General features: G+C 40.3%; 2 protein-coding genes across 2 annotated transcripts in view; both read right to left on the reverse strand.

The window, feature by feature from the left end:
- Positions 1 to 269: 269 nt before the first annotated feature.
- Positions 270 to 16357, reverse strand: hps5 (HPS5 biogenesis of lysosomal organelles complex 2 subunit 2). Its single transcript, XM_037682965.1, has 23 exons — positions 16204 to 16357; positions 14102 to 14226; positions 13764 to 13874; positions 13561 to 13625; positions 13243 to 13435; positions 12332 to 12462; positions 9776 to 9994; positions 9633 to 9704; positions 9448 to 9536; positions 9101 to 9279; positions 8691 to 8849; positions 8140 to 8299; positions 7066 to 7183; positions 6620 to 6766; positions 6388 to 6456; positions 5774 to 6312; positions 5477 to 5597; positions 4723 to 4872; positions 4514 to 4633; positions 4286 to 4399; positions 4091 to 4197; positions 2409 to 2700; positions 270 to 412 (listed from the first exon to the last, which is right to left on the reverse strand). The coding sequence occupies exons 2-23, from the start codon at positions 14207 to 14209 to the stop codon at positions 352 to 354; spliced, it is 3324 nt and encodes a 1107-aa protein (XP_037538893.1). The 5' UTR covers positions 14210 to 14226; positions 16204 to 16357; the 3' UTR covers positions 270 to 351.
- Positions 16358 to 17259: 902 nt separating this feature from the next.
- Positions 17260 to 18955, reverse strand: part of gtf2h1 (general transcription factor IIH, polypeptide 1) — a 12649-nt gene continuing 10953 nt past the window's right edge. The window contains exons 12-15 of the mRNA XM_037682966.1: positions 18512 to 18602; positions 18194 to 18309; positions 17998 to 18090; positions 17260 to 17917 (exon numbers count right to left, since the gene is read on the reverse strand). Coding sequence (XP_037538894.1) covers positions 17831 to 17917; positions 17998 to 18090; positions 18194 to 18309; positions 18512 to 18602 — 387 coding nt within the window. The 3' untranslated portion in view covers positions 17260 to 17830. The remainder of the gene's footprint in view (positions 17918 to 17997; positions 18091 to 18193; positions 18310 to 18511; positions 18603 to 18955) is intronic.

The raw sequence follows: 18955 nt of genomic DNA on the forward strand, positions 1-18955 counted from the left end.
ACTAATCAAACAAAAACAATCAAATAAATTGACAAACTTTATTTACACAATAATACCTGGTTAGAGCATTGCACATTAATTATTTCAAGTTAAGTTCCTCCAAAGCAGGAAGATCTGTTGATTGTTTTGGTCTGTCACAACAATAAGACATGAGACATGTTAGTGCTTGTGCACGCAGAGACACGGATCCAACAGCAGCACACGCCTGAACGTTCACAACATTCACAAGTTAGTGGAATGAAACAGAAAACACTGTTCTGGTTTAAAAAAGTATTTTAAGCTGGATGGGTATCAGTGTTGTAATCAGGTCACATAAAGTGTGACTGCAATGATCAATACTCTGATCGGGCGTTAGGCGTGCTGAGACCAGAGGAAGCGATCACAACGTTCAAGCATCGTCTGGATCATTGCCCTGAAAAACAAAAACAATATTTTTAATTACAGAGATCTTCAAAAATAAGAAATAATAAATCGTCATAACAGTCAATGGGAAATCTTAACATGCTTTTATTTACCGTTTTCACCAGCCCAACTAAACGTATTACCATATTTTCTGGGTTATAAATCACACTTTTTTTTTTCATAGTTTGGCCAGTCCTGCAACTTATAGTCTGAAGCGACTTATTTACATTTTTTTCCTTATTCATGACGCAATTTTTGACTGATGCGTTAAACGTTCATTCATACTGACATGAACCAAAGAGTAAACATTACCATTTGCAGCCACGAGAGGGCCCTCTAAGCTTTTGATAAATATATGTTGTTCCTGTACTGCTAACCCCCCAAACATTCAATTAGAGAGAACTGAATTAAACTGAACACAAGTAAAACGCCCCCAAAGGGCAGAGTTGTTCAGAAGTGACACCCGAGTATGTAAAGTATGTTCTGTGTGTTATTGTTATTTCAGATTAAATGTCTGTTCTTGCACTTTGTGAAATACACTTCTAAATAAATACGACTTATCCCACTGGCTCTCTAACGAGGCGCACGCGTTCCTTCCTGCTCCCTGTTCTCCTCCTGATTTTTTGCTCTGTCTGTGTATCAGAGCAGCTCCTATTTTTATTTTTTTATACATATCTTCCAAAATGAAAACTACCGTTTTGGATCTGATCAACTGGACTTTCGATGCAAATGACAAAATCTTTTCAACAAAGCAACAGGGTCCTGGAGGACCCTCATCTGCTCGGATGACACACATGCAGCTGGATATATCTCTGGAGGTGATGCGTCTACCTCTGCTGTTGATCGAGGACGTTAGAATTGCATATAATTGGAATTATGATAACAGGTTTCCAGTTTGGAATAGTCTGGATCCTGGTTTATCAACATACAAAGAAGATGGCCGCAGCTAATTTGGACCTCGTCAGGCTGTTGCCTATGTTTTGGTTTGTGCTGGGAGGACTCAAAATCAGCTGATTTACGAGCTAAACTGTAAGATGGAAGTGATTTGAATCGCAGGTCACCTGCGGCTTTTGGGACTCGTCAGGATGAAAACGACCTTGAAGAGGCTCGTAAGCACGGACCAGTAGAATGCACACTAATCTGGCCATTTCAGACCTTGGAAGTATCAATACAGACTCGAAGGCTGACAAGAAAAAAAGTCTGCCTGAATAAAGCAACAATTGTGGTTTATCTGAATCTGACTCTCTGGTTGGCCTCAAAACAGGCCGACTTAATTTCTCCTGAGAAATGTGTAAACTAAGGAAAAGCTTTGTCTATCGCACCCCCCCCGCCCCTAAACTTCTGCGGAGACTTATCAGAACTGTACCGGTTGACCATAATCTTGTCAGGACAATGGACTATCTGTTTAGTGCTTCATGGACCACCTCGTCATGAATAAATATGTAACATGTTCATAAATGTGCTGCTGGCAGAGTTTTCATGTCTTAAATCATGTCCCGTCAGGACAAGGTGTGAAGAGATCTTTTTTGTCGTGCCACTATCCTCTCCTCATGGCTTGGTACCTTTTTCTATCTAAAAAATGTATTCTGAAAAGAATAAGAAAGCTGTGCTTCTGGCAGCAGCTTCGTGCGCTCAGTCCATCTTTTGGACGACTGTACAGACATGTTCTTGTTGTATCTTGATGCAATAAAAATAAAGCTTATTCTGATTCTTATACTCTGAAGCAACTTATATATTGTTTTTTCCTCTTTGAGGCATTTTTTTTCTGATGTGGCCTATACTCTGGAGTGATTTATAGTCCAGAAAATACGGTATATCAAATTAAGTATTTTTTCCAGTCTTTTGACAGTATATGCAGATAACATGAACAGCAAGTTTATTCTCCAGAATATCCCAAGATCAAAACACCACATTTTGTTTGTTAGTGTGATACTGTTCACATTGAAGAGCACATTCTTGTGTTTTTCTAAAAGTGTGATCGCTGCGTTACAGACAGGCTGACCCACCTCTGTCTCTTCTCAGCGACTCTCAGCAGTTCACACACCAGTTCAGAGTGAGCTGAAAAGACCGGCTGCACCCCGCACTCCTCCAGCACCTTGAGCGCGCGCTCCGGCCCGGCTGTCCGAGCCAACATGAGGGTCAGACTCTCCGGGCTGATCTTTCCCTCGCAGTCTGCGGAGCCGTTGGACCAGCTGCTCCCGTTCACGTTGGCGACCTGCTGCGATTCTGCCGCACTGCTGCGCTGCTGAGACAGCTGGATCAGGAGCTTCCACTCGTCCAAGGTCTGAGGCTCAACACCTGGAACATAACAGAGTCAGAGCACATCTGGAAGCTCGCAGATCAATCTAACTTAACTCCTGAACAAGGAAATAAACACGAAGCCTACATAAACAAGCTGCAAACAGAACAGCACAAATAAAATCAGTGACCTGAACCATTTCATTATTCACACATGAACACACCTCAGTCAGACCTTTATGTGGGTTATTCACAAGAAGTTTATTCAGTTACGTCACAAAAGAAAAACAATAATAAGGTATAACGTTTATCCAGCTCATCTCGGCTGTTAGAGACATGAACACTGAAACTTTTAACTAACAGGAACTGTCAGCTTTATGTGCAGGTGTGACTGTGACGTACAGACAGAAAGCTTATTTTGTGTGATTTGACTGAAGAAATGCATTTTATATGATAATAACAGCGGTGGTTCAGGTTAAAGACAAAAAGTGTAGATTTATCTATAAAGACAGTTTAAAATCAGCTGATCGATATTTTCCAAGTCTTCCAGAAAAAAAAGTATTTTTATTTTTGTTTAAATATTTTGTGCCAAGAAAAAAAAAAATCCTTAATACTTTTTTCTAAAAACGTATAGATTTTTAATTTTGTAGAAAATGTGCTTGATGCAAAATAAATAAATAAAAGAGTAGAATAGAAATGTGTGACTGAGTCATTAAGACTTGTATCATGTAGCTATTTAAATGGTTCCTAAAAATGTAAGTTATGAATTATTCTTTTTTTTAGATTTCCATTACAGCAACATTACAAAGGTTATTTTTAATAGTGTTGACTAATTTGCAGCTATGGTTATAGCAACAAGTGTTTCCACTCAACAACGGTTGATCATGGATTCTTTAGTTTCAGTTTTCTAAAAATAATAAGAAGACAATTTTCTTAAAAAATAAAAAAGACCACTTTGAAAGGATTAAGATTCAGATTTTATTTGTTAATCTGATGTGTGTGTTAATTTGTCTATTCTGTCTGCTGGACAGTTCCTGTTGTACCTGATGTAAATCTGTGACGTGGAACTTTTTTTTATGTTTAGTAGTTTAGTTTACAGCTTTTAGCTTAAAGGCATTTAAAAAAAAAAATCAAAATATTTTTTTAAATAAATTATTTTAACCAGGTGAACCCATTGAGATCACAGATCTTGCTTGCAAGGGAGGCCTGGGCCTGCAAGCAGCCTAACATGCATGTTTTGGACTGTGGGAGCAAACCAGAGTACCTGGAGAAACACGAGGAGAACATGCAAACTCCACACAAAAAGACCGACGCAGGGCTCAAACCCAGGACCTTCCTGCAGTGAGGCAGCAGTAACCACTAAGCCGTCCCGCTGCCCATTTTAGGACACAAGCTCCCTTAAAACTATAGATTTTAAAACCATCTTTAATCTTTTTGTGGGAAGTTTTACCATCAGGTTCTTCCAGCAGGCTGATGTCGTCCAGCTGGCAGATGGTGGAAAACACTTCAGTGCGACGCTGCAGCTCCTTGCAGAGGTAGAGGTAGCCTGTCCAGTACCTGCACACACATTAAACACAGGAAACAGATTAATGTCTGCGTCAACAATAAAAAATGGCTCCTTTTCTCCAACAAACATGAAAAATACCCGTGACTGCGACAGGTCTCAGCCATCTTCTCCTTAGATGAAAGGTCTGCAGGAAGACGAGTCAGCAAAGACAAAAGACGACCGTAACCCCAGCTGAAGCAGTGTGAATGCCACCTGCAGGAGGACACACACATTTACAGTTACATGCATTCTTCCAGTTAACTCTCACTGCACACACCGATAATGATAAAAAGACTATTTGGCATGTTTCACACTGCAGAATAACACCTGGGCTGTCCATCAGGAGTCATGGTATCACAGCGTTGAGGAGCATCATGAGTGAGTGCCAGCTCCAGCCAATCATGCTTCAGTGATTCAGGTTCAAGAAGGGACTGAAGAAATGACAGCCTGACAGAAAACAAACATCACTATGAGTTCAATAACAAAGAGAAGGTCAGTATCTTTGAGGTTTTCACATATCGAGTCTGATGATGTACCTGTGCTCCTCGGTTCTTGATTGGACCAGATTATCCAGGTATGGCAGGAAGTGGCTTTGCTGAGCCATCGTCATCACATCAGCAGGAGTGATTGTTGGATAGAACTGGGAGAACGAGCGTACAGCCGCCTCTCCGTGCTTCTCGTACAGCCTGGATTATAACAGACAAATCTTTAAATCACATGTCAAATTCAAGGCCCGGGGGCCAAATGTGGCCCTCGTTGACATCTTATCTGGCCCCAAGGTGATATGTTAACCGTAAAATACTTTTTTCACTTTAATTGTTTCAGTAATCTTTGATTATGTCAAAAGTGCAACAGAGAACAACAAATGAGACCAATCGAACTCATTTTTGAGGAACCTGCAACCAAGAAAAGATGTTGGGTGTGTAACTTGAGTTAATGTAGATTATGAAACTGGCCCTTAGTTTGAATTTTTTTTTTATTTTTGGCCCATTTTTGTGAGTTTGACACCCGTGCTTTACATGATCCAGCATTAATGTTTGGTTTCAGACAGCACATCACTAAAAAGACGTTTGTGTTGTAGCTTAAATGTCCACATAACACCCAAACAGGAAACACTAATTTAGAAAAAACAAAAACTCTGCTTTTTGTAATTTACACAAATATCTTAAAAGATCAGATCGTTCTTAAAACACTTGTCCAGCATTTACTCTGAAAGCACTTTCCTTGTTTTATAATCAAACCATAACCAAATGAACTACATCGGATGACGAAAGAAATCCATGTGCTGACCTGTGCAGGTGAGCAAGAAGATGAGGTGCCCCCCAGGCCTGGAGTTCCCTCAGACTCCGCAGAGATTTTAGCAAATCGCCTTTCTGAATAATCTCCACCACTTTACTGGACTGAGTGAGCTCTGTAAAGAACAAAACTTGAGTTGTCAAACGAACATAACTGAGGAGGCAGACGCATCAAATTTCAGCTTAACTGCGTGTTTTATAATCTAAACCTTAAATTACCCAAATCAATTAAATATGTAAAGATTGAAGGTGTAAATTTATAGCGGGATTAGGGATTAGAGAGGTTTCTGACCGAGCATGGCCTCAGTGAAGGAGCTCATCATCTCAGGCTGCTCCTGATAACACAGCAGACACATCCTCCTCACGCGCTCCTGGTCCAGCAGAAAGAAGTAGCGTCGCAGGAAAGTTAAGCATCCGAGCGCCTCGTTCTGGTTTCTGAAGCAGCTCAGCTCCGTGTAGAGGGTGGCCAGCTCGGTGAGGTCAGCTGACAGATCTGATGGTACGGCTTCAGGAGACACCACTCGGACAGGCTCTGGAGAACTCCTGCACGATGAAAAGCGTTCGGCAGAGTCTGATGTCGGCTGGTTCTCAGCTTCAGCTCCAAGTTGGGGAGGCTCTTTAGTCTCTTCTGCAACAATCCCTGTGGATTCTCCTTGTTGCTCTGCGCAGGGGTTCAGATAATCCCGCTCCCATCGGTCCTCTCCTGATCCATCCAGGTTTGAATCTGCCGCCTCAGGTCCAAGGACTCGCTCCAGAATCGGCAACCACTCCTGCAGAGCTTCTCGGAGGCAATCTGGATCAAGTAGCACCAAAGGATCTCGTATCTGTGAGCTGATGTTAGAAAAACATTAACGTCTAAATAACAGCACGGCATTTAGAGCAAAAACATAACTCTAGGATTCTTACACAGCTTTCTCCGTCGCTGTCCGAAGTTCTTGCATGTCAGCCTCTGCGTTAGATGCTTCATTACAAAGTCTGTGAAGAATAAATTATAATCTGGTAGTATCTCGCCCACTTTGAGTAAAGTATTCATCAAAAAATGTTTGTAAAAAATACTTCTCGTCATTTATAGCTACGGTCACAACATATGGATTTACTCTCAGTTTTAGCCAACTTTTATTTAAAGCTCTGTACTCACTCGTTCTCCATGTCCTCCGAGAAGGAAGTTGTGCTGGAGATTGTGTCGGCCTGTCCAGTCTCCTTGTATTCAGGCCGCTGACGGAGCTCAGAGTTCATCTGGAGCGTGTTGATCTTTTCTGTCGTCTTCTTGACGAAGCTGGAAACACTGACGGACAGAAAGAACGAAAAACAATCGAATAACTCCAGTGACGTTTGGTTTAGCTGTTTTTACAATTTAACAACAGAACAGCCGTGACACTCGTGTGCAAGACAAATGAATGTTCAGTGACAAAACAGGACGACTGATCGATGCAAACGAGATGTAGGTTTTAGTGGAAAAGGGAAGTGAGTCACTTCAGAGCACAGCTGCACTTTGGTTTCAATCCGCACACAAAAAATACACAAAGAATGTTGTGTACACCTTTAGCCATGGGGCTACGTGACGAGAAGTGTCCATTCATTCACCTGTCTTTGACGGCCTGCAGGGCAATGCGAGGGGGTTTGGGGCGGAAGGAGAGCGGGAGGTGGAACTGCATGCCTTGATCAGATCGGTCAGCCTCCGTGCGCTCGCTGCTCTGTGGATCTGAGTGAAAATGAGGGGCAGGAGTGGGAGGAAAAACACAGATGGATGGAGTGGAGGAGGTGGCGACGAGAGGCCGTGGACAGAATGCAAAAGCAAGGCAAGCCTGTAGAATGTGATGTGACTGTAAATCAAATGTTGCACGAAACAAAACCAACAACGATGACAAATGATGCAAATGGAGGAGAAAGGAAAGTCTGTCAACAACTTGTGAAGGCTGTTTTAGTGAAGCAGCTCAGTTATCGGAGTTATTGTTCATCTTTTTGAAGCAAATCCAGTGGTTCAGCAGCAAAGCAGCACATTTGATTTAAAGTTTTATATTCACAAAAGAGAGGGTAAAAGAGTTGAATCATCATCAGTCATTTAGAATAGCTAAAAACGTTACCATTGAAGTTTTTTATTTTTTTAATTATTTTATGCCATTTTCAAGAGTTAAACTGAAAATAACTTCACTCTTTTTTACCACTGAACTCTGGGGCAGGAAGGAAGTTCAGACCTGCTTTAAACCAACACATCAGGCAGGTTCACAGAAAGTGAAAACCAGAACAGTAACGAGAAAATACAGAAAAAGGACAGACAGATTTTTAGTATTTGTAGATGAAATGTATTAAAAAATGTATTTATATTCATTAAAAATTTTTTTTTTTTAATGGGAGTGATTAAAAACGTTCCGATCTCAACATTCTGACTGCAGGATGCAGGTTTTTTTATTTTTGTGCAACAAATGGTGCCTAAATTCAGGTGGAGGAACTTCACATTTATCTATACAAAAATATATTTGTCATTTAAAATAGTTGCAGAAATAAATCCTTTACATTTAATGTCATAAACAAGCTCCTTAGTATTAAAAAATGCCTTGACAATTAAAAAAACTAAACCCAGTTTGAATAAATAAATAAAACAAACGTAACATTTTGTACGTGGCGATGACAAAGCGAGGAATAACTTTGTTGTCTCACCAGGATCCACCTGATCATCCTCCTGCACAAAGCTGAACTCTTTGAGTCTCTCCTCCTCCGACGTGGACTGATTGATGAGGGAGTTCGTCTCCTCATCGGACTGACTTCCTCTGCGGCTGATCACTCGATAGATTCCACAGTCCAGGACGTTGAAACTCTCCTAGATAAGGACATACAACGTCATCATTTTACTCATTCCTTACATGCGTGTCCAGAATGACACTAACAGAGCTGTTCATCATCTAATCATTTACTTAATACATTTTTTTAAATAAAATTAATGTTTTATGGTTTCTTTATCTGCATTTTAGACATATAAAGTATTATTTTGATGTAAACAAATTCACAAGCTGAACCCTGAAGAAACAGAAGTTGCAGTGTGATATGTTTTGCTTAAAGCGAACAACTTTGTCACTATTTAATTAAAGACCAACCAAAATAAAACAAGCACAAAGCAAAAATAAAATCAATTTCTATCATCTACTTGTCTCTGTTGATCTGAAAAACTTATTTTGTAAATCCTCCATTTATAAAACACATTTCCTTCTTACGTGTGAGGAGATGCTGCTTCTCCGGCTGCTGGACGCAGAGTCCAGTGGCTCCAGCTTTGCGATCACTTCCTCCAGCTGGCTGGTCAGCTCAGAGTTTGGGCTGGAGCCGAGCTGAGACTTCAGGTGTTCGAGACGGTCGATAGGAACGGACTTCCTGGCCTGAATTACACAGGAAACATCCTTTAATTCAAACCTCACGAGACTCCTGTTAAATGTTTGATGCACTTTGAGATAAACACTTTAGGATTTTTACTGTAAATATCAGTAAATCACTGCAATCTGAAAATAACTCATTTTCATATTGATGACATTTATAATATATATATTTAAGAGCACATTATATCTTGACAAACAAGCTGTCTAAAACAATGCATGACTGTGCACAAAGATGAAGTCAGCTGCCTTCTTACCCTGCTGGTGGTGATGGCGTGCTGGAACATGCAGCAGACGGTGACAGCTAGAGTCCAAGACTCCCGCCGCAGCAGACGCTCAACGCAACGCTCCGCAGATAACAAGGAGAGGTGGGACAGACGTCCACTGCCATGGAGGCAGAACAGCTCACCGCGGTGGACTGCGACATCAGCCAAGTCTGCAAAACAAGATAATAAACTTATTAAATCTGAAACGTGAAGATATGACTGAATTATCAAAGATTCTCTGTTTTTTAATGAAACTGTGGGGTATAAAGGTAACGTTGATCGTTATGAATATGTTCGTTATGAAGGTTGCTACTGGAGATTAGGCAGAACATTCTCACCTTTAACTTCAGTCCACAGCAGAACTTGCCCATTCTGAGGTGTAAAGATATAAATGGCTGAATCGGACCAAGTCAGCAGGTTTTGATCTCTGCGTTGATACATGAGATCTGGATTTAGACAGCTGTCCATCATGTTCAGAGTGACATTTCAGATCGAATCAGATTAAAAAGTTTTCAAGTTTTACCCCAAATAAAGCAGTTTGGAAAAGGCGAGTGACTGAGGACTCCTCTGTGCTGGATTGTAATTTGGCTCGTTTCTGCAGAAAGAAATTACTCATTATGAGTCTTGGTGCTTTATACGATGGGATTAGGTGACACCACAGCTTACCTGAATGTGATGAGAGGTAGTGGGGGACATGCCAGCAGTTGTTTGAACTGGTGAGTGCTCAGAACCTCGCCGTTAAAACTAGCCTCCCATATTCGAGACCCTGGCCGAGCGCAGTAAAGCAGTGGGGGCTGACCCCCCAATAACCCCTTGCTCTGAGGGAAAAAGCAGGCTCCGTATTCCCCGTCGCGCTCTTTACTTCCAACACGCCAGAATTTCTCCCTGAAAGTAGACAAACAGAAGAACCATGAAGCCTGCAGAATTATTTGATCACTTTTATAAGAAAAAGAAAAATAGACAAACTTTCAGCTTTCTGATGTTAAATACAATATTTAAAAAAATCATTTTTAAAAACTGCTTTGGCTTTTGAATAAATTTATCACCAATAAATGTCCAAGTAATAGATCAAGTGTAGCATAATAAATCTACCGGTAGTCTGCAGCAGCTTGATGTTGGTACAGTTATAAACACGACTACACATTTTGCACAAGTGACTACAATTACAAAACATACATTAGCACCTGCACTTAAGTTTTATTTTTCTGACTGTCAAAATGGTCTCAGTATGTAAATGAGAATTTCACACACATTTTAATGTTTCGTTTCCAGATAAATATTTCAATTCCAGTCAAAAAGAACGAGTGGAAGTACTGAGAGCTTTTTTCCTGTAATGAGCAGTCCCCTCTTCCTGATTTATAATGTATCTGTTTAACAAGTGATGAAGCTACAGTTAATTTACACTTTGCATTTTTCCTGTTCCTGAAATAATAAAATTAAAACAAGTAAAGGCATTATAGTACCAAATACTCATTAGAGAGAGAATATGGAGCTACTTCATGTAGAAACTGGATAATTCGGAAAAAAAAGTGTTAAAGTCGTTTAAAACGACGCAGCAGTGAGTTAACGTGAGCTGGTAGAAGAAGCATGTTGAGACTTTTCTTTGTGGCCCATCGCTGTAGAGATATAAGAGTTATAAAGGGCTAGTCGTTTTATATTCCTATTTTTACAAAAGAAGTTACATGAAATTCATGTATCAGCCACCGCCCAAAGGTGAAGGGAGACAACAATGGTTTTGCCTGTGTGTGTGTGTGTGTGTGTATCTGTTAATAAAACATCTCATTATCCACTGGATGAATTAAAGTAATCATAGGATGTACATTGATGAGGGATGATGTCACAAGTATTCAGGAAATCCCCCAAAAGTCCTGGATGTCAGGTAAACAATATGCCAGACGGCACAAACAATGGCCACCTCCAAAACTTTTGTCCATGTCCACCTCAGTGAAGACGACGTCCCCGGGGACAAAATTGACTTGGAATGTATTGAAGGATAGTCTGAGCATTATTCACCTGCAGCAGGAGCACATTACAAATCTTTAATGACTACGGCAGAGAGTTTGTTTTCATGTTTCCATAGCAACATTGGAGGCAGCTCATGTCTCACTGTGCTTGTTATTTATTTTTTATTATTATTATTGTGTATAGACACACGTCAGATGTTTAGCAACTTATTATAGTTTATTAGATTTCATATTTTTATAAAAAGAAAAATAAGCTTTAGTTTGTAGGTCAAATGATCACATGACCAAGAGGCTGAATCAGGCGCCTTAAAGAGATGAAAAATTAGCGCAGAGTGGGTGGAGGAAGAATTCAAGGATTCAAAGTGTTTAATGTCAAGGAACAACTGAACACATTTCCCCAAACAATGAAATTCTTACTTTGCTGTCCACGATGAATGCCAAGCAGAGAAAGAAGACGACGCTCAGACGACAGATACTGAGCTAAACTTTTATGTAGTACAGTAGTCCCTCGCTACTTCACAGTTCGTTTATCGTGGACTGACTATCGCGGTTTTTCAAAATAAGATTGGACGTGACACAAAATTGACTGATGAGCCACACGATTGGCATGGAATTTTTATTTAAAATAAATTATTTTAAATTATTTAGCACCTACTGCACATTTGTGCAGCCCAGAGCTGCAGGATAAACTTCCTCCTGCAGCTGATCAGCTGTTCTCTGTGCAGAACAAGAAGTGGGCGTGGCCAAGAACACTTGCAGGTGGCAAAAAGCAGAAGAGGCAGGGAGCTGAAATCATGACATGCTGTGCTCTCTATATAAAAATAAACTGCTACTTACTACTTGTAATACTATTCCTACTTCAAGGTTTTGCTCTTATCGCGGGTCTTCAGGGTACAGATCCCCTGCAGTAAACAAGGGGCTACTGTAGTAGCTAAGGGTCATTCACAACACATACTCTGAGTGTTAGATCTTGCATTATTACACGAAACTGCCCATAATGTTATTTTTAAATTTTGATCAAAATGGCCACAACACTGTCATTTCTCAACATAAAATGATGGTAATAAAAATAAATGGTAATAAAAATAAAAATGAATGGAAAGGTGGTGGGTGATTTGCATTCCTTCAAGGAATATCATCGTGCTTAAATGGAGTTAACTTATTACAGTAAATCTAAGTTGGGACAATATTTGCTTTCTGGTAAATAGACCCGAGCATTATTACAGACACAACCACTCCAGATCTCATTGCTACTCACTTCTCGGTGTCGCAGAGGTAGCAGCGACTCAGAGAAGACACAAGCAGGCGGCCATCTTGATACCCCAGCTGGACAACACTGGAGTCAACAGTTGTGACCGTCTGAACGGGGAAGATCACAAACGCTGACCCCTAGAAACAAGACACATTGTTAAAATAATCACATTGTGTCAAATTACACATTTACCGTATTTTCCGGCGTGTAAGTCGCAGTTTTTTGCATAAATTAGCACATCCTTCGACTTATACAGCAAAGCGATGTATTTATGTTTTTTCCCATATTTATAACCAATTTTTGGCTGAGATCTGACAATTTCATTCATTCTGACATGGAAAATATTGAACACTTCCATTTTCAGCCACTAGAGGACCCTCGACTAACCTGGCAAGCCAAGTGTCTCATTAATAGGTAAAAGTGGCTATTAATGAGACACTTGGCTTGCCATACAAAGCCACCTTCATCTCGCTCCAGAACTCCTGGAGCAAACGTCAAATCAGCTGCATTTCGCCGCACCGCCCAGGTGAAATGCAGCTGATTTGACCTTTAAAGTGCATTTATTAAGGAAAAGTTCAACTTAGACACACCTTTACTATAATTTCAAGCAAAGAAATAATTGTTTTTAAGTGTTAATCTTGTTAAATTCTTGTTAAAGTCCTCCCATGCATGCTCCTGCAGCCGCCATTTGGCTGCCAATTGATTTTTGGCACAACACCGGCCCACGTTTCTGGGTTGTCTATGGTGATGCGTAACGCGATGCGTCAGCAGTGATGCATAATAGATGCGACTTATACAGCGAAGTGACGTATTTATGTTTTTTTTTCCACTTTATTAGACCTATTTGGACTGTAGTGACTTATATGGCGATGCAACATGTACGGCAGAAAATACAGTAGTTTCCTCACAGCTACTACCTTTCCCAGTTTTGAGGATCCTGCCCGCAGATAAGACACTTTTCCTGCAGAGTCCCCAACAAAAACTCTGAGTGCGCTGGAGTCCCAGCAGAGTGAAGTGATGTTGTGACCTCTGTGCTCCCAGGAGAGGCTGACACGTTCTGGACGACCGCGCCGCTCCAGCTGCAGCTCCCACACCACCACCAGACCCTGACTGGATGAGCACCGACCACCGCGAACAAAGATAAACACACAGATAAGAGAGAAACAAATACTAGTTGGTGAATATTTTATTCATAAAAACAACAGTTTTGTTTAATTTTATGGACAAATTTTGACCTTGTGGCAACTGCAACAAAATCCTCATCGTGTGGGCAACATGCCACCTGAGTGATAGATCCCTCCTAAAACAAACAGACCACTTCAAGTGAAGCATTCAAAAGTTCCCACAGAAATAAGCTACACACAAACTGCAACTCATTTAACGTGCAGTCACACAATTTATGAGCAGCTCAACGGTTCTTGCAGGATCTCAGTCTCACCTTGTGGGTGAGGATGAGCCTCTGCTTCCAGCCTTCTTTCTGAATCAGATGCAACCCGCCAGCTGATGTTCCCAGAGCAAGCCACTTCCTTGACACGGCTAGACAGGTACACTGAAACACATTCAGAACAACTATCATCTAGTGCTACAGCAGGATTTACCTTTACGTTTACACACATTTCTTTTACAGCTGCTGTGGGCGATTATAAAAACTGTGTCTTGCTGTTTTATAACTTTCTACTAACCTTTAACAGATATTCCAAGATGTCAACGAGCTACAATAAATCGTTTAATTGAATTAAGTTAAAAAGACTTCTCGGATGTGATGGCAGGACCTACCTTGAGCCTGCCTGAGTCTAAACGCAGCGCAGAAAGGAGCGGGTCGAGGCAGTCAAACTCGGCCAGGACATGGCTGTGGTTCTCTGGGACAACTGGTATTAGAGGCATCTTCACTGGTCCAACAACTAAACATGAGAGCAAAGTCAGGAGAACACTTAAAAAATATATATTTTAGGAACTTGGATTTCTGCTTGAGGTGTTGCATGACTTTCATGACAGTACCTCATCATCATCATCATCACTTTTATTGTCCTCTTAGGGACATTTTCCTTGCAGGAAGGTGGCGAGAAAATTAAAACACACAAACAATCACACCACAAAACTGGCAAACAATTAAAAAATAAATAAATCCATGTACAAATATCACCTCAGCTCCTAAACTGATCGGCTTACATCTTTTAAACCGATACAGTTTTGTGAGGTTTCTTCTCATTGCCAGAACTAAAGAGGAAAATTCAATCATTTAAATAAAGAACACAAATAATGTAAAATTTGCGAGCATGAGCAAAAGGCTCTTTTCTCCACAACCCAATAGGATCCACTTAGAAAACTCATGTTTTTACTGTAGACAACAATCAGGAGTCAGATCATTTTGAAAGGACATGTATGCAGATTGTGGGTTCACGTGAATTCAAGAGAAAGCAGAAGTGAAACTACAGCTCCTTCCTACTAGAACAACAATACAGTAAAAGGTGGAGACGAGAGGAACATTACACAAATGTTTCGCAAAAATCACTGCAGCTGCCAAAACACTTCAGAAGGTGACACGTCAGTTCCGAGGTCCTGTATCAGTGATCATGCTTCACTGATCCATGAAGGAGTGTTGCTGTGAGGAGGACCGACTGGTTTTAATGTGTGTAACGATCACTGAAGATCTATACGACAAGAGATTTCTCCTTTTAGTCTAGTTATCTCGACAACTACGCACTGATAAAGAGGTTTCTACAATCAAGAGGCACATTTAATTTAACCTGAAAGTTTGGGGAGGTTCGTTAGCCTGACATGGTTTCTTATGGTTCAAATGTGAAACAAAGTGCATCACAGGTAGAGTGAATAAAAGTAATAAGAACAAAAATGCTTTGGGAAGTTAAACTGTTTCAGAGTCGCACCATTTTTCCACAAGTAATCATTACTAAGGTATTGGCATCAAAGAGTCATTTTCTATTTTAACTGACTGAGCTGCAGTTAATTCACCATCTAAATAATTTTACGTCTTTAGACGCTAACTGAAGAATTAAATAAAGCTCAGTTTTAGAAGCAAAATCTTACTTTTGCTCTTAATGACAAACAGCAAAAAATTACAAGTCCTGTTTTTAGAAAATATTTGTAACGATGAAATATTAAAAGTACAAAATCTAAAAAGCTTTAAGACAGATATATAAATTAAAGATAATTATTGACAAGGACAAAAAAGCCTGTCCCATCCCTCAACATAAAGCCTCACATGAAAGTTTGAATAGCACATATGGATTATTAATCTGATAATAATGTGGACACAGACTTTACCATAGAATATGGACATAGTGTGAGTAAATTACAAGGTTTACTATATATATATATATATATATATATATATATATATATGTCAGTACAATATTTATTTTTGAAAGTTTGAGTACAATTTAAAAAGAATACCTCACATTTGCTGAATATTTTAGATATACTTTAAACTTGGATAAAATTAGCAGAATCTAACAAACAATTGGATCAGAGGTGCTCGTCAAAAATAGCATTTTAGTATTTGAAATGTTGTTGAATTGAACTGTAAATGCTAGTTTTACTCCATCAAACAGAGTAAAGCAGCTGCAGCTGAGGGAAGGGGCCACTCCAGCTGATTGTCAACAGCAGCTCGCGTCACGAGACCCGTCTGTTAGCACGAGACCCGTCTGTTAGCTCTGCTGCTAGCCTTTCAATAAAACGGTTAACAACACCGCGTAAATTCAACAATTCACCAAACATTCACTCGTGTTTTTCCTCGTTTTATTCCTCTAATTATAAACCAGAGGAGCGTTACGTCTCAACTCGCTCACTAACTACCAGCCGCGGACACTAAGCTAGCCAACATGCTAACATCATGATGCTGTGGTGACAGATAAACTCACCGGATGGACCGAACAACTCTGAAGCATTACCATCTGCAAAAGCCACACCGAAGCTCTGCTCTACATCCTTGGTTAAAACTAAAGAGAGGCTTGTGGAGAAAGTCGGCGGTCAGTGACTCGTTTGACAGCAGTCGACCTGGGACAGCTGCTCAGGGTTGCCAGATAAGGACGAACGACCGCACTCACGCTTTAAAATAATTAAAAAAAACCCTCACCAAACTACTCTACGTGCGGGGAGCAGGGTTGCGTGTTCGGAGGGCACGCAGCCCATTTTTAAAGTGCACGGAAATTCTCGTAGTTATTTTGGCATTAAAATTAGTATTTCAGGCCATATCGTAGAAATGCGCGATAGTATATCTGGCAACCCTACAGCTGCTGTCAGCTGATGGGGACTTTCTGTGTCTTGTGCGAAATTCTGTTCCCCCCGTGTCAACCAGAGAGGCGGAAACATTTGCTTTTTATTCGCCAAAGTTATCTGAAAGCATAGGCGTCGCAGGATGGATAAGATTAGGAATGAGATCATCAGAGGTACAGCACAGGTTGAACAACTGGGAGATAAAGTTAGGGAGGCCAGACTGAGATGGTTTGGACATGTCAAGAGGAGGGACAGTGGGTATACTGGTAGGATGTTAGAAATGCAGCTGCCAGGAAAAAGACAGAGATATATGGATGCAGTTAGAGAGGACATGAAGGTAGTTGGAGTGAGGACAGAGTGAGGTGGAGGAGGATGACTCGCTGTGGCGACCCCTGAAGAGGGAAAAGCCGAAAGAAGAACATAATTTCGCACACGACCGGTCTGCAGCTCACAGGCTGCAGCAGTTGAGGGAAAACTGAGACCATCTCCTCATAAAAAAACAAAACAAAGGACAACAAGTGAACAGCTCTGAATGCTGTGGTTTATAATGTCCAAAAGCAGACAAACAACGCCTCTTGGGTAATAAACTGTAATAAATGATTACTGAACTAAACAACAGCAAAAAGCTTAGTTGCAGTTACAGGAGTTGAATGAAATACTGCATTTGGAATAGAAACCAGCATGAATACCTCACTTTAATTTTGTGTTATTTCCTCTTCAGTGCAGACAGGTAGTGCAGACATTATAAACCGCTGACACTTTCATTTAAGCCACCCTAATGCACTCAAATGTGAAATGTCTTTACAGTATTGCTCTTCTCTTGCTTCAGGTTTATTTGAACACTTCTACATATTACTCCCCGTTTTCAAGGGGGCTCACCATGCCCCAAAGCCTCTTTTTTCCTCTGCTTTGTGCAGAGATGAAACATATGAACCGTCCTCTGCTTGCATCTCTTCTTTCAGTGTGTTGCCCTGAGAGCCTTTTGCTGACGTTTGGTCATTTTAAAAGTCCTGCTTAACATTTACAGGTAGAGAGCTCTCAACCACAGAGAAAACACAAAGAAATAAGAACAAAACAAATGTTTGTGACTGAGGTGCAGTTATTCTTTGTTGAACTTCTGAGGTTGTAGCAGCATCCCTCTATATCCTCTTTAAGCCCTGGTGAACTACGTTCCATCGGGCTGTGGTCCTCTTACAGCATGGAGGACCTTCATGAGTCTTTCAACCATACATCAAAGTCTTTCTAGTCTTCTCCCTGGCACACAATCACAGCTCAGGTTTTCCTCATCATCCTGCGGGTTTGCCAGATGTGAAACTTGGTATAGGCAGCCTGCAACATGTCCTCCAAGTGCCCTGTAAGCTGTGGGAGCATGAAAGAGATTTAACACAAGCGCCAGCAGGTGAAAGCTTCTGAGACGCCTAAAAACCTCAGAGACTTACGTTTGTACTTAAGTACTGACGCTGGAGTTTTTCCTGAAAAGGACGAAGCTTGGTTATCTGAAATCTCTCAAGGTTTGACTTCATTTTTATCACCTGTAAATAAAAGTATAAGACAAAGAAATTGAAAATATATATATATATATAAATATTGAAGGTTGTTTGTTTTATGTTGGATAGTTTCGTAATTTTAAGTCACCTTTTCCTCTAAAAATGGCGTGTTTACAGGAAAGCAGGACCAGAAGTGTCTCAATAATTCTCCAACAGCAACATAAAGATGTTTTAACTCTCCTTGAAGCTCTGTGGATATCATCTCTGCAAAAAGAACAAAAAAAAACAACAACAACAACAGGAGAGTAAAAATGAATTCTGCACCATTTCATAGACAATTATTATTTTCCATGACTACACTTTTAGACAGTGATCATAAAAGAACTAAAACTTTGTCACTCATCACTATTTTAGCCCACCCAACAACAGCATCAGTAATGAAGGCAAGTATCATTTGTGCACTCACGGTTTATGGCTTGTGGTCCAACAGGCTGCATGAGGACACCTCCTGGAGAGAGCGCTGCAATGGCAGAACTAGCTGCTGCACAGGACAACACCTGGAAATGATTAATGCATTAAAGACTAATGTTAATGAATCCGTGAAAACAGAGAAAATACTTTAAATCAAATATATAAGTAGACTGCAACCCTACAATGCAAATCATAATTTTGGTAAAAAAAAAAAAAAAACGAACTACAAAACAACAGAAGTACTGTATTTTTTTTGTCACGTTTTTTTTGTTGCATAATTTACATGCCCTGCGACTTACAGGCCGAAGCGACGTATTTATGGATTTTTTCCCATATTTATAAACCATTTTTTGGCTGAGATATGACCGTTTATATTCATTCTGACTGAAAAAATAATAATTGAGCAGTATTCAAAAAGCGTTCAATACAAAAACAACTG

This window comes from Nematolebias whitei, chromosome 10 (genome assembly GCF_014905685.2).
Source record: "Nematolebias whitei isolate Nwh7 chromosome 10, NemWhi1, whole genome shotgun sequence".
Taxonomy (NCBI): Eukaryota; Metazoa; Chordata; class Actinopteri; order Cyprinodontiformes; family Rivulidae; genus Nematolebias; species Nematolebias whitei.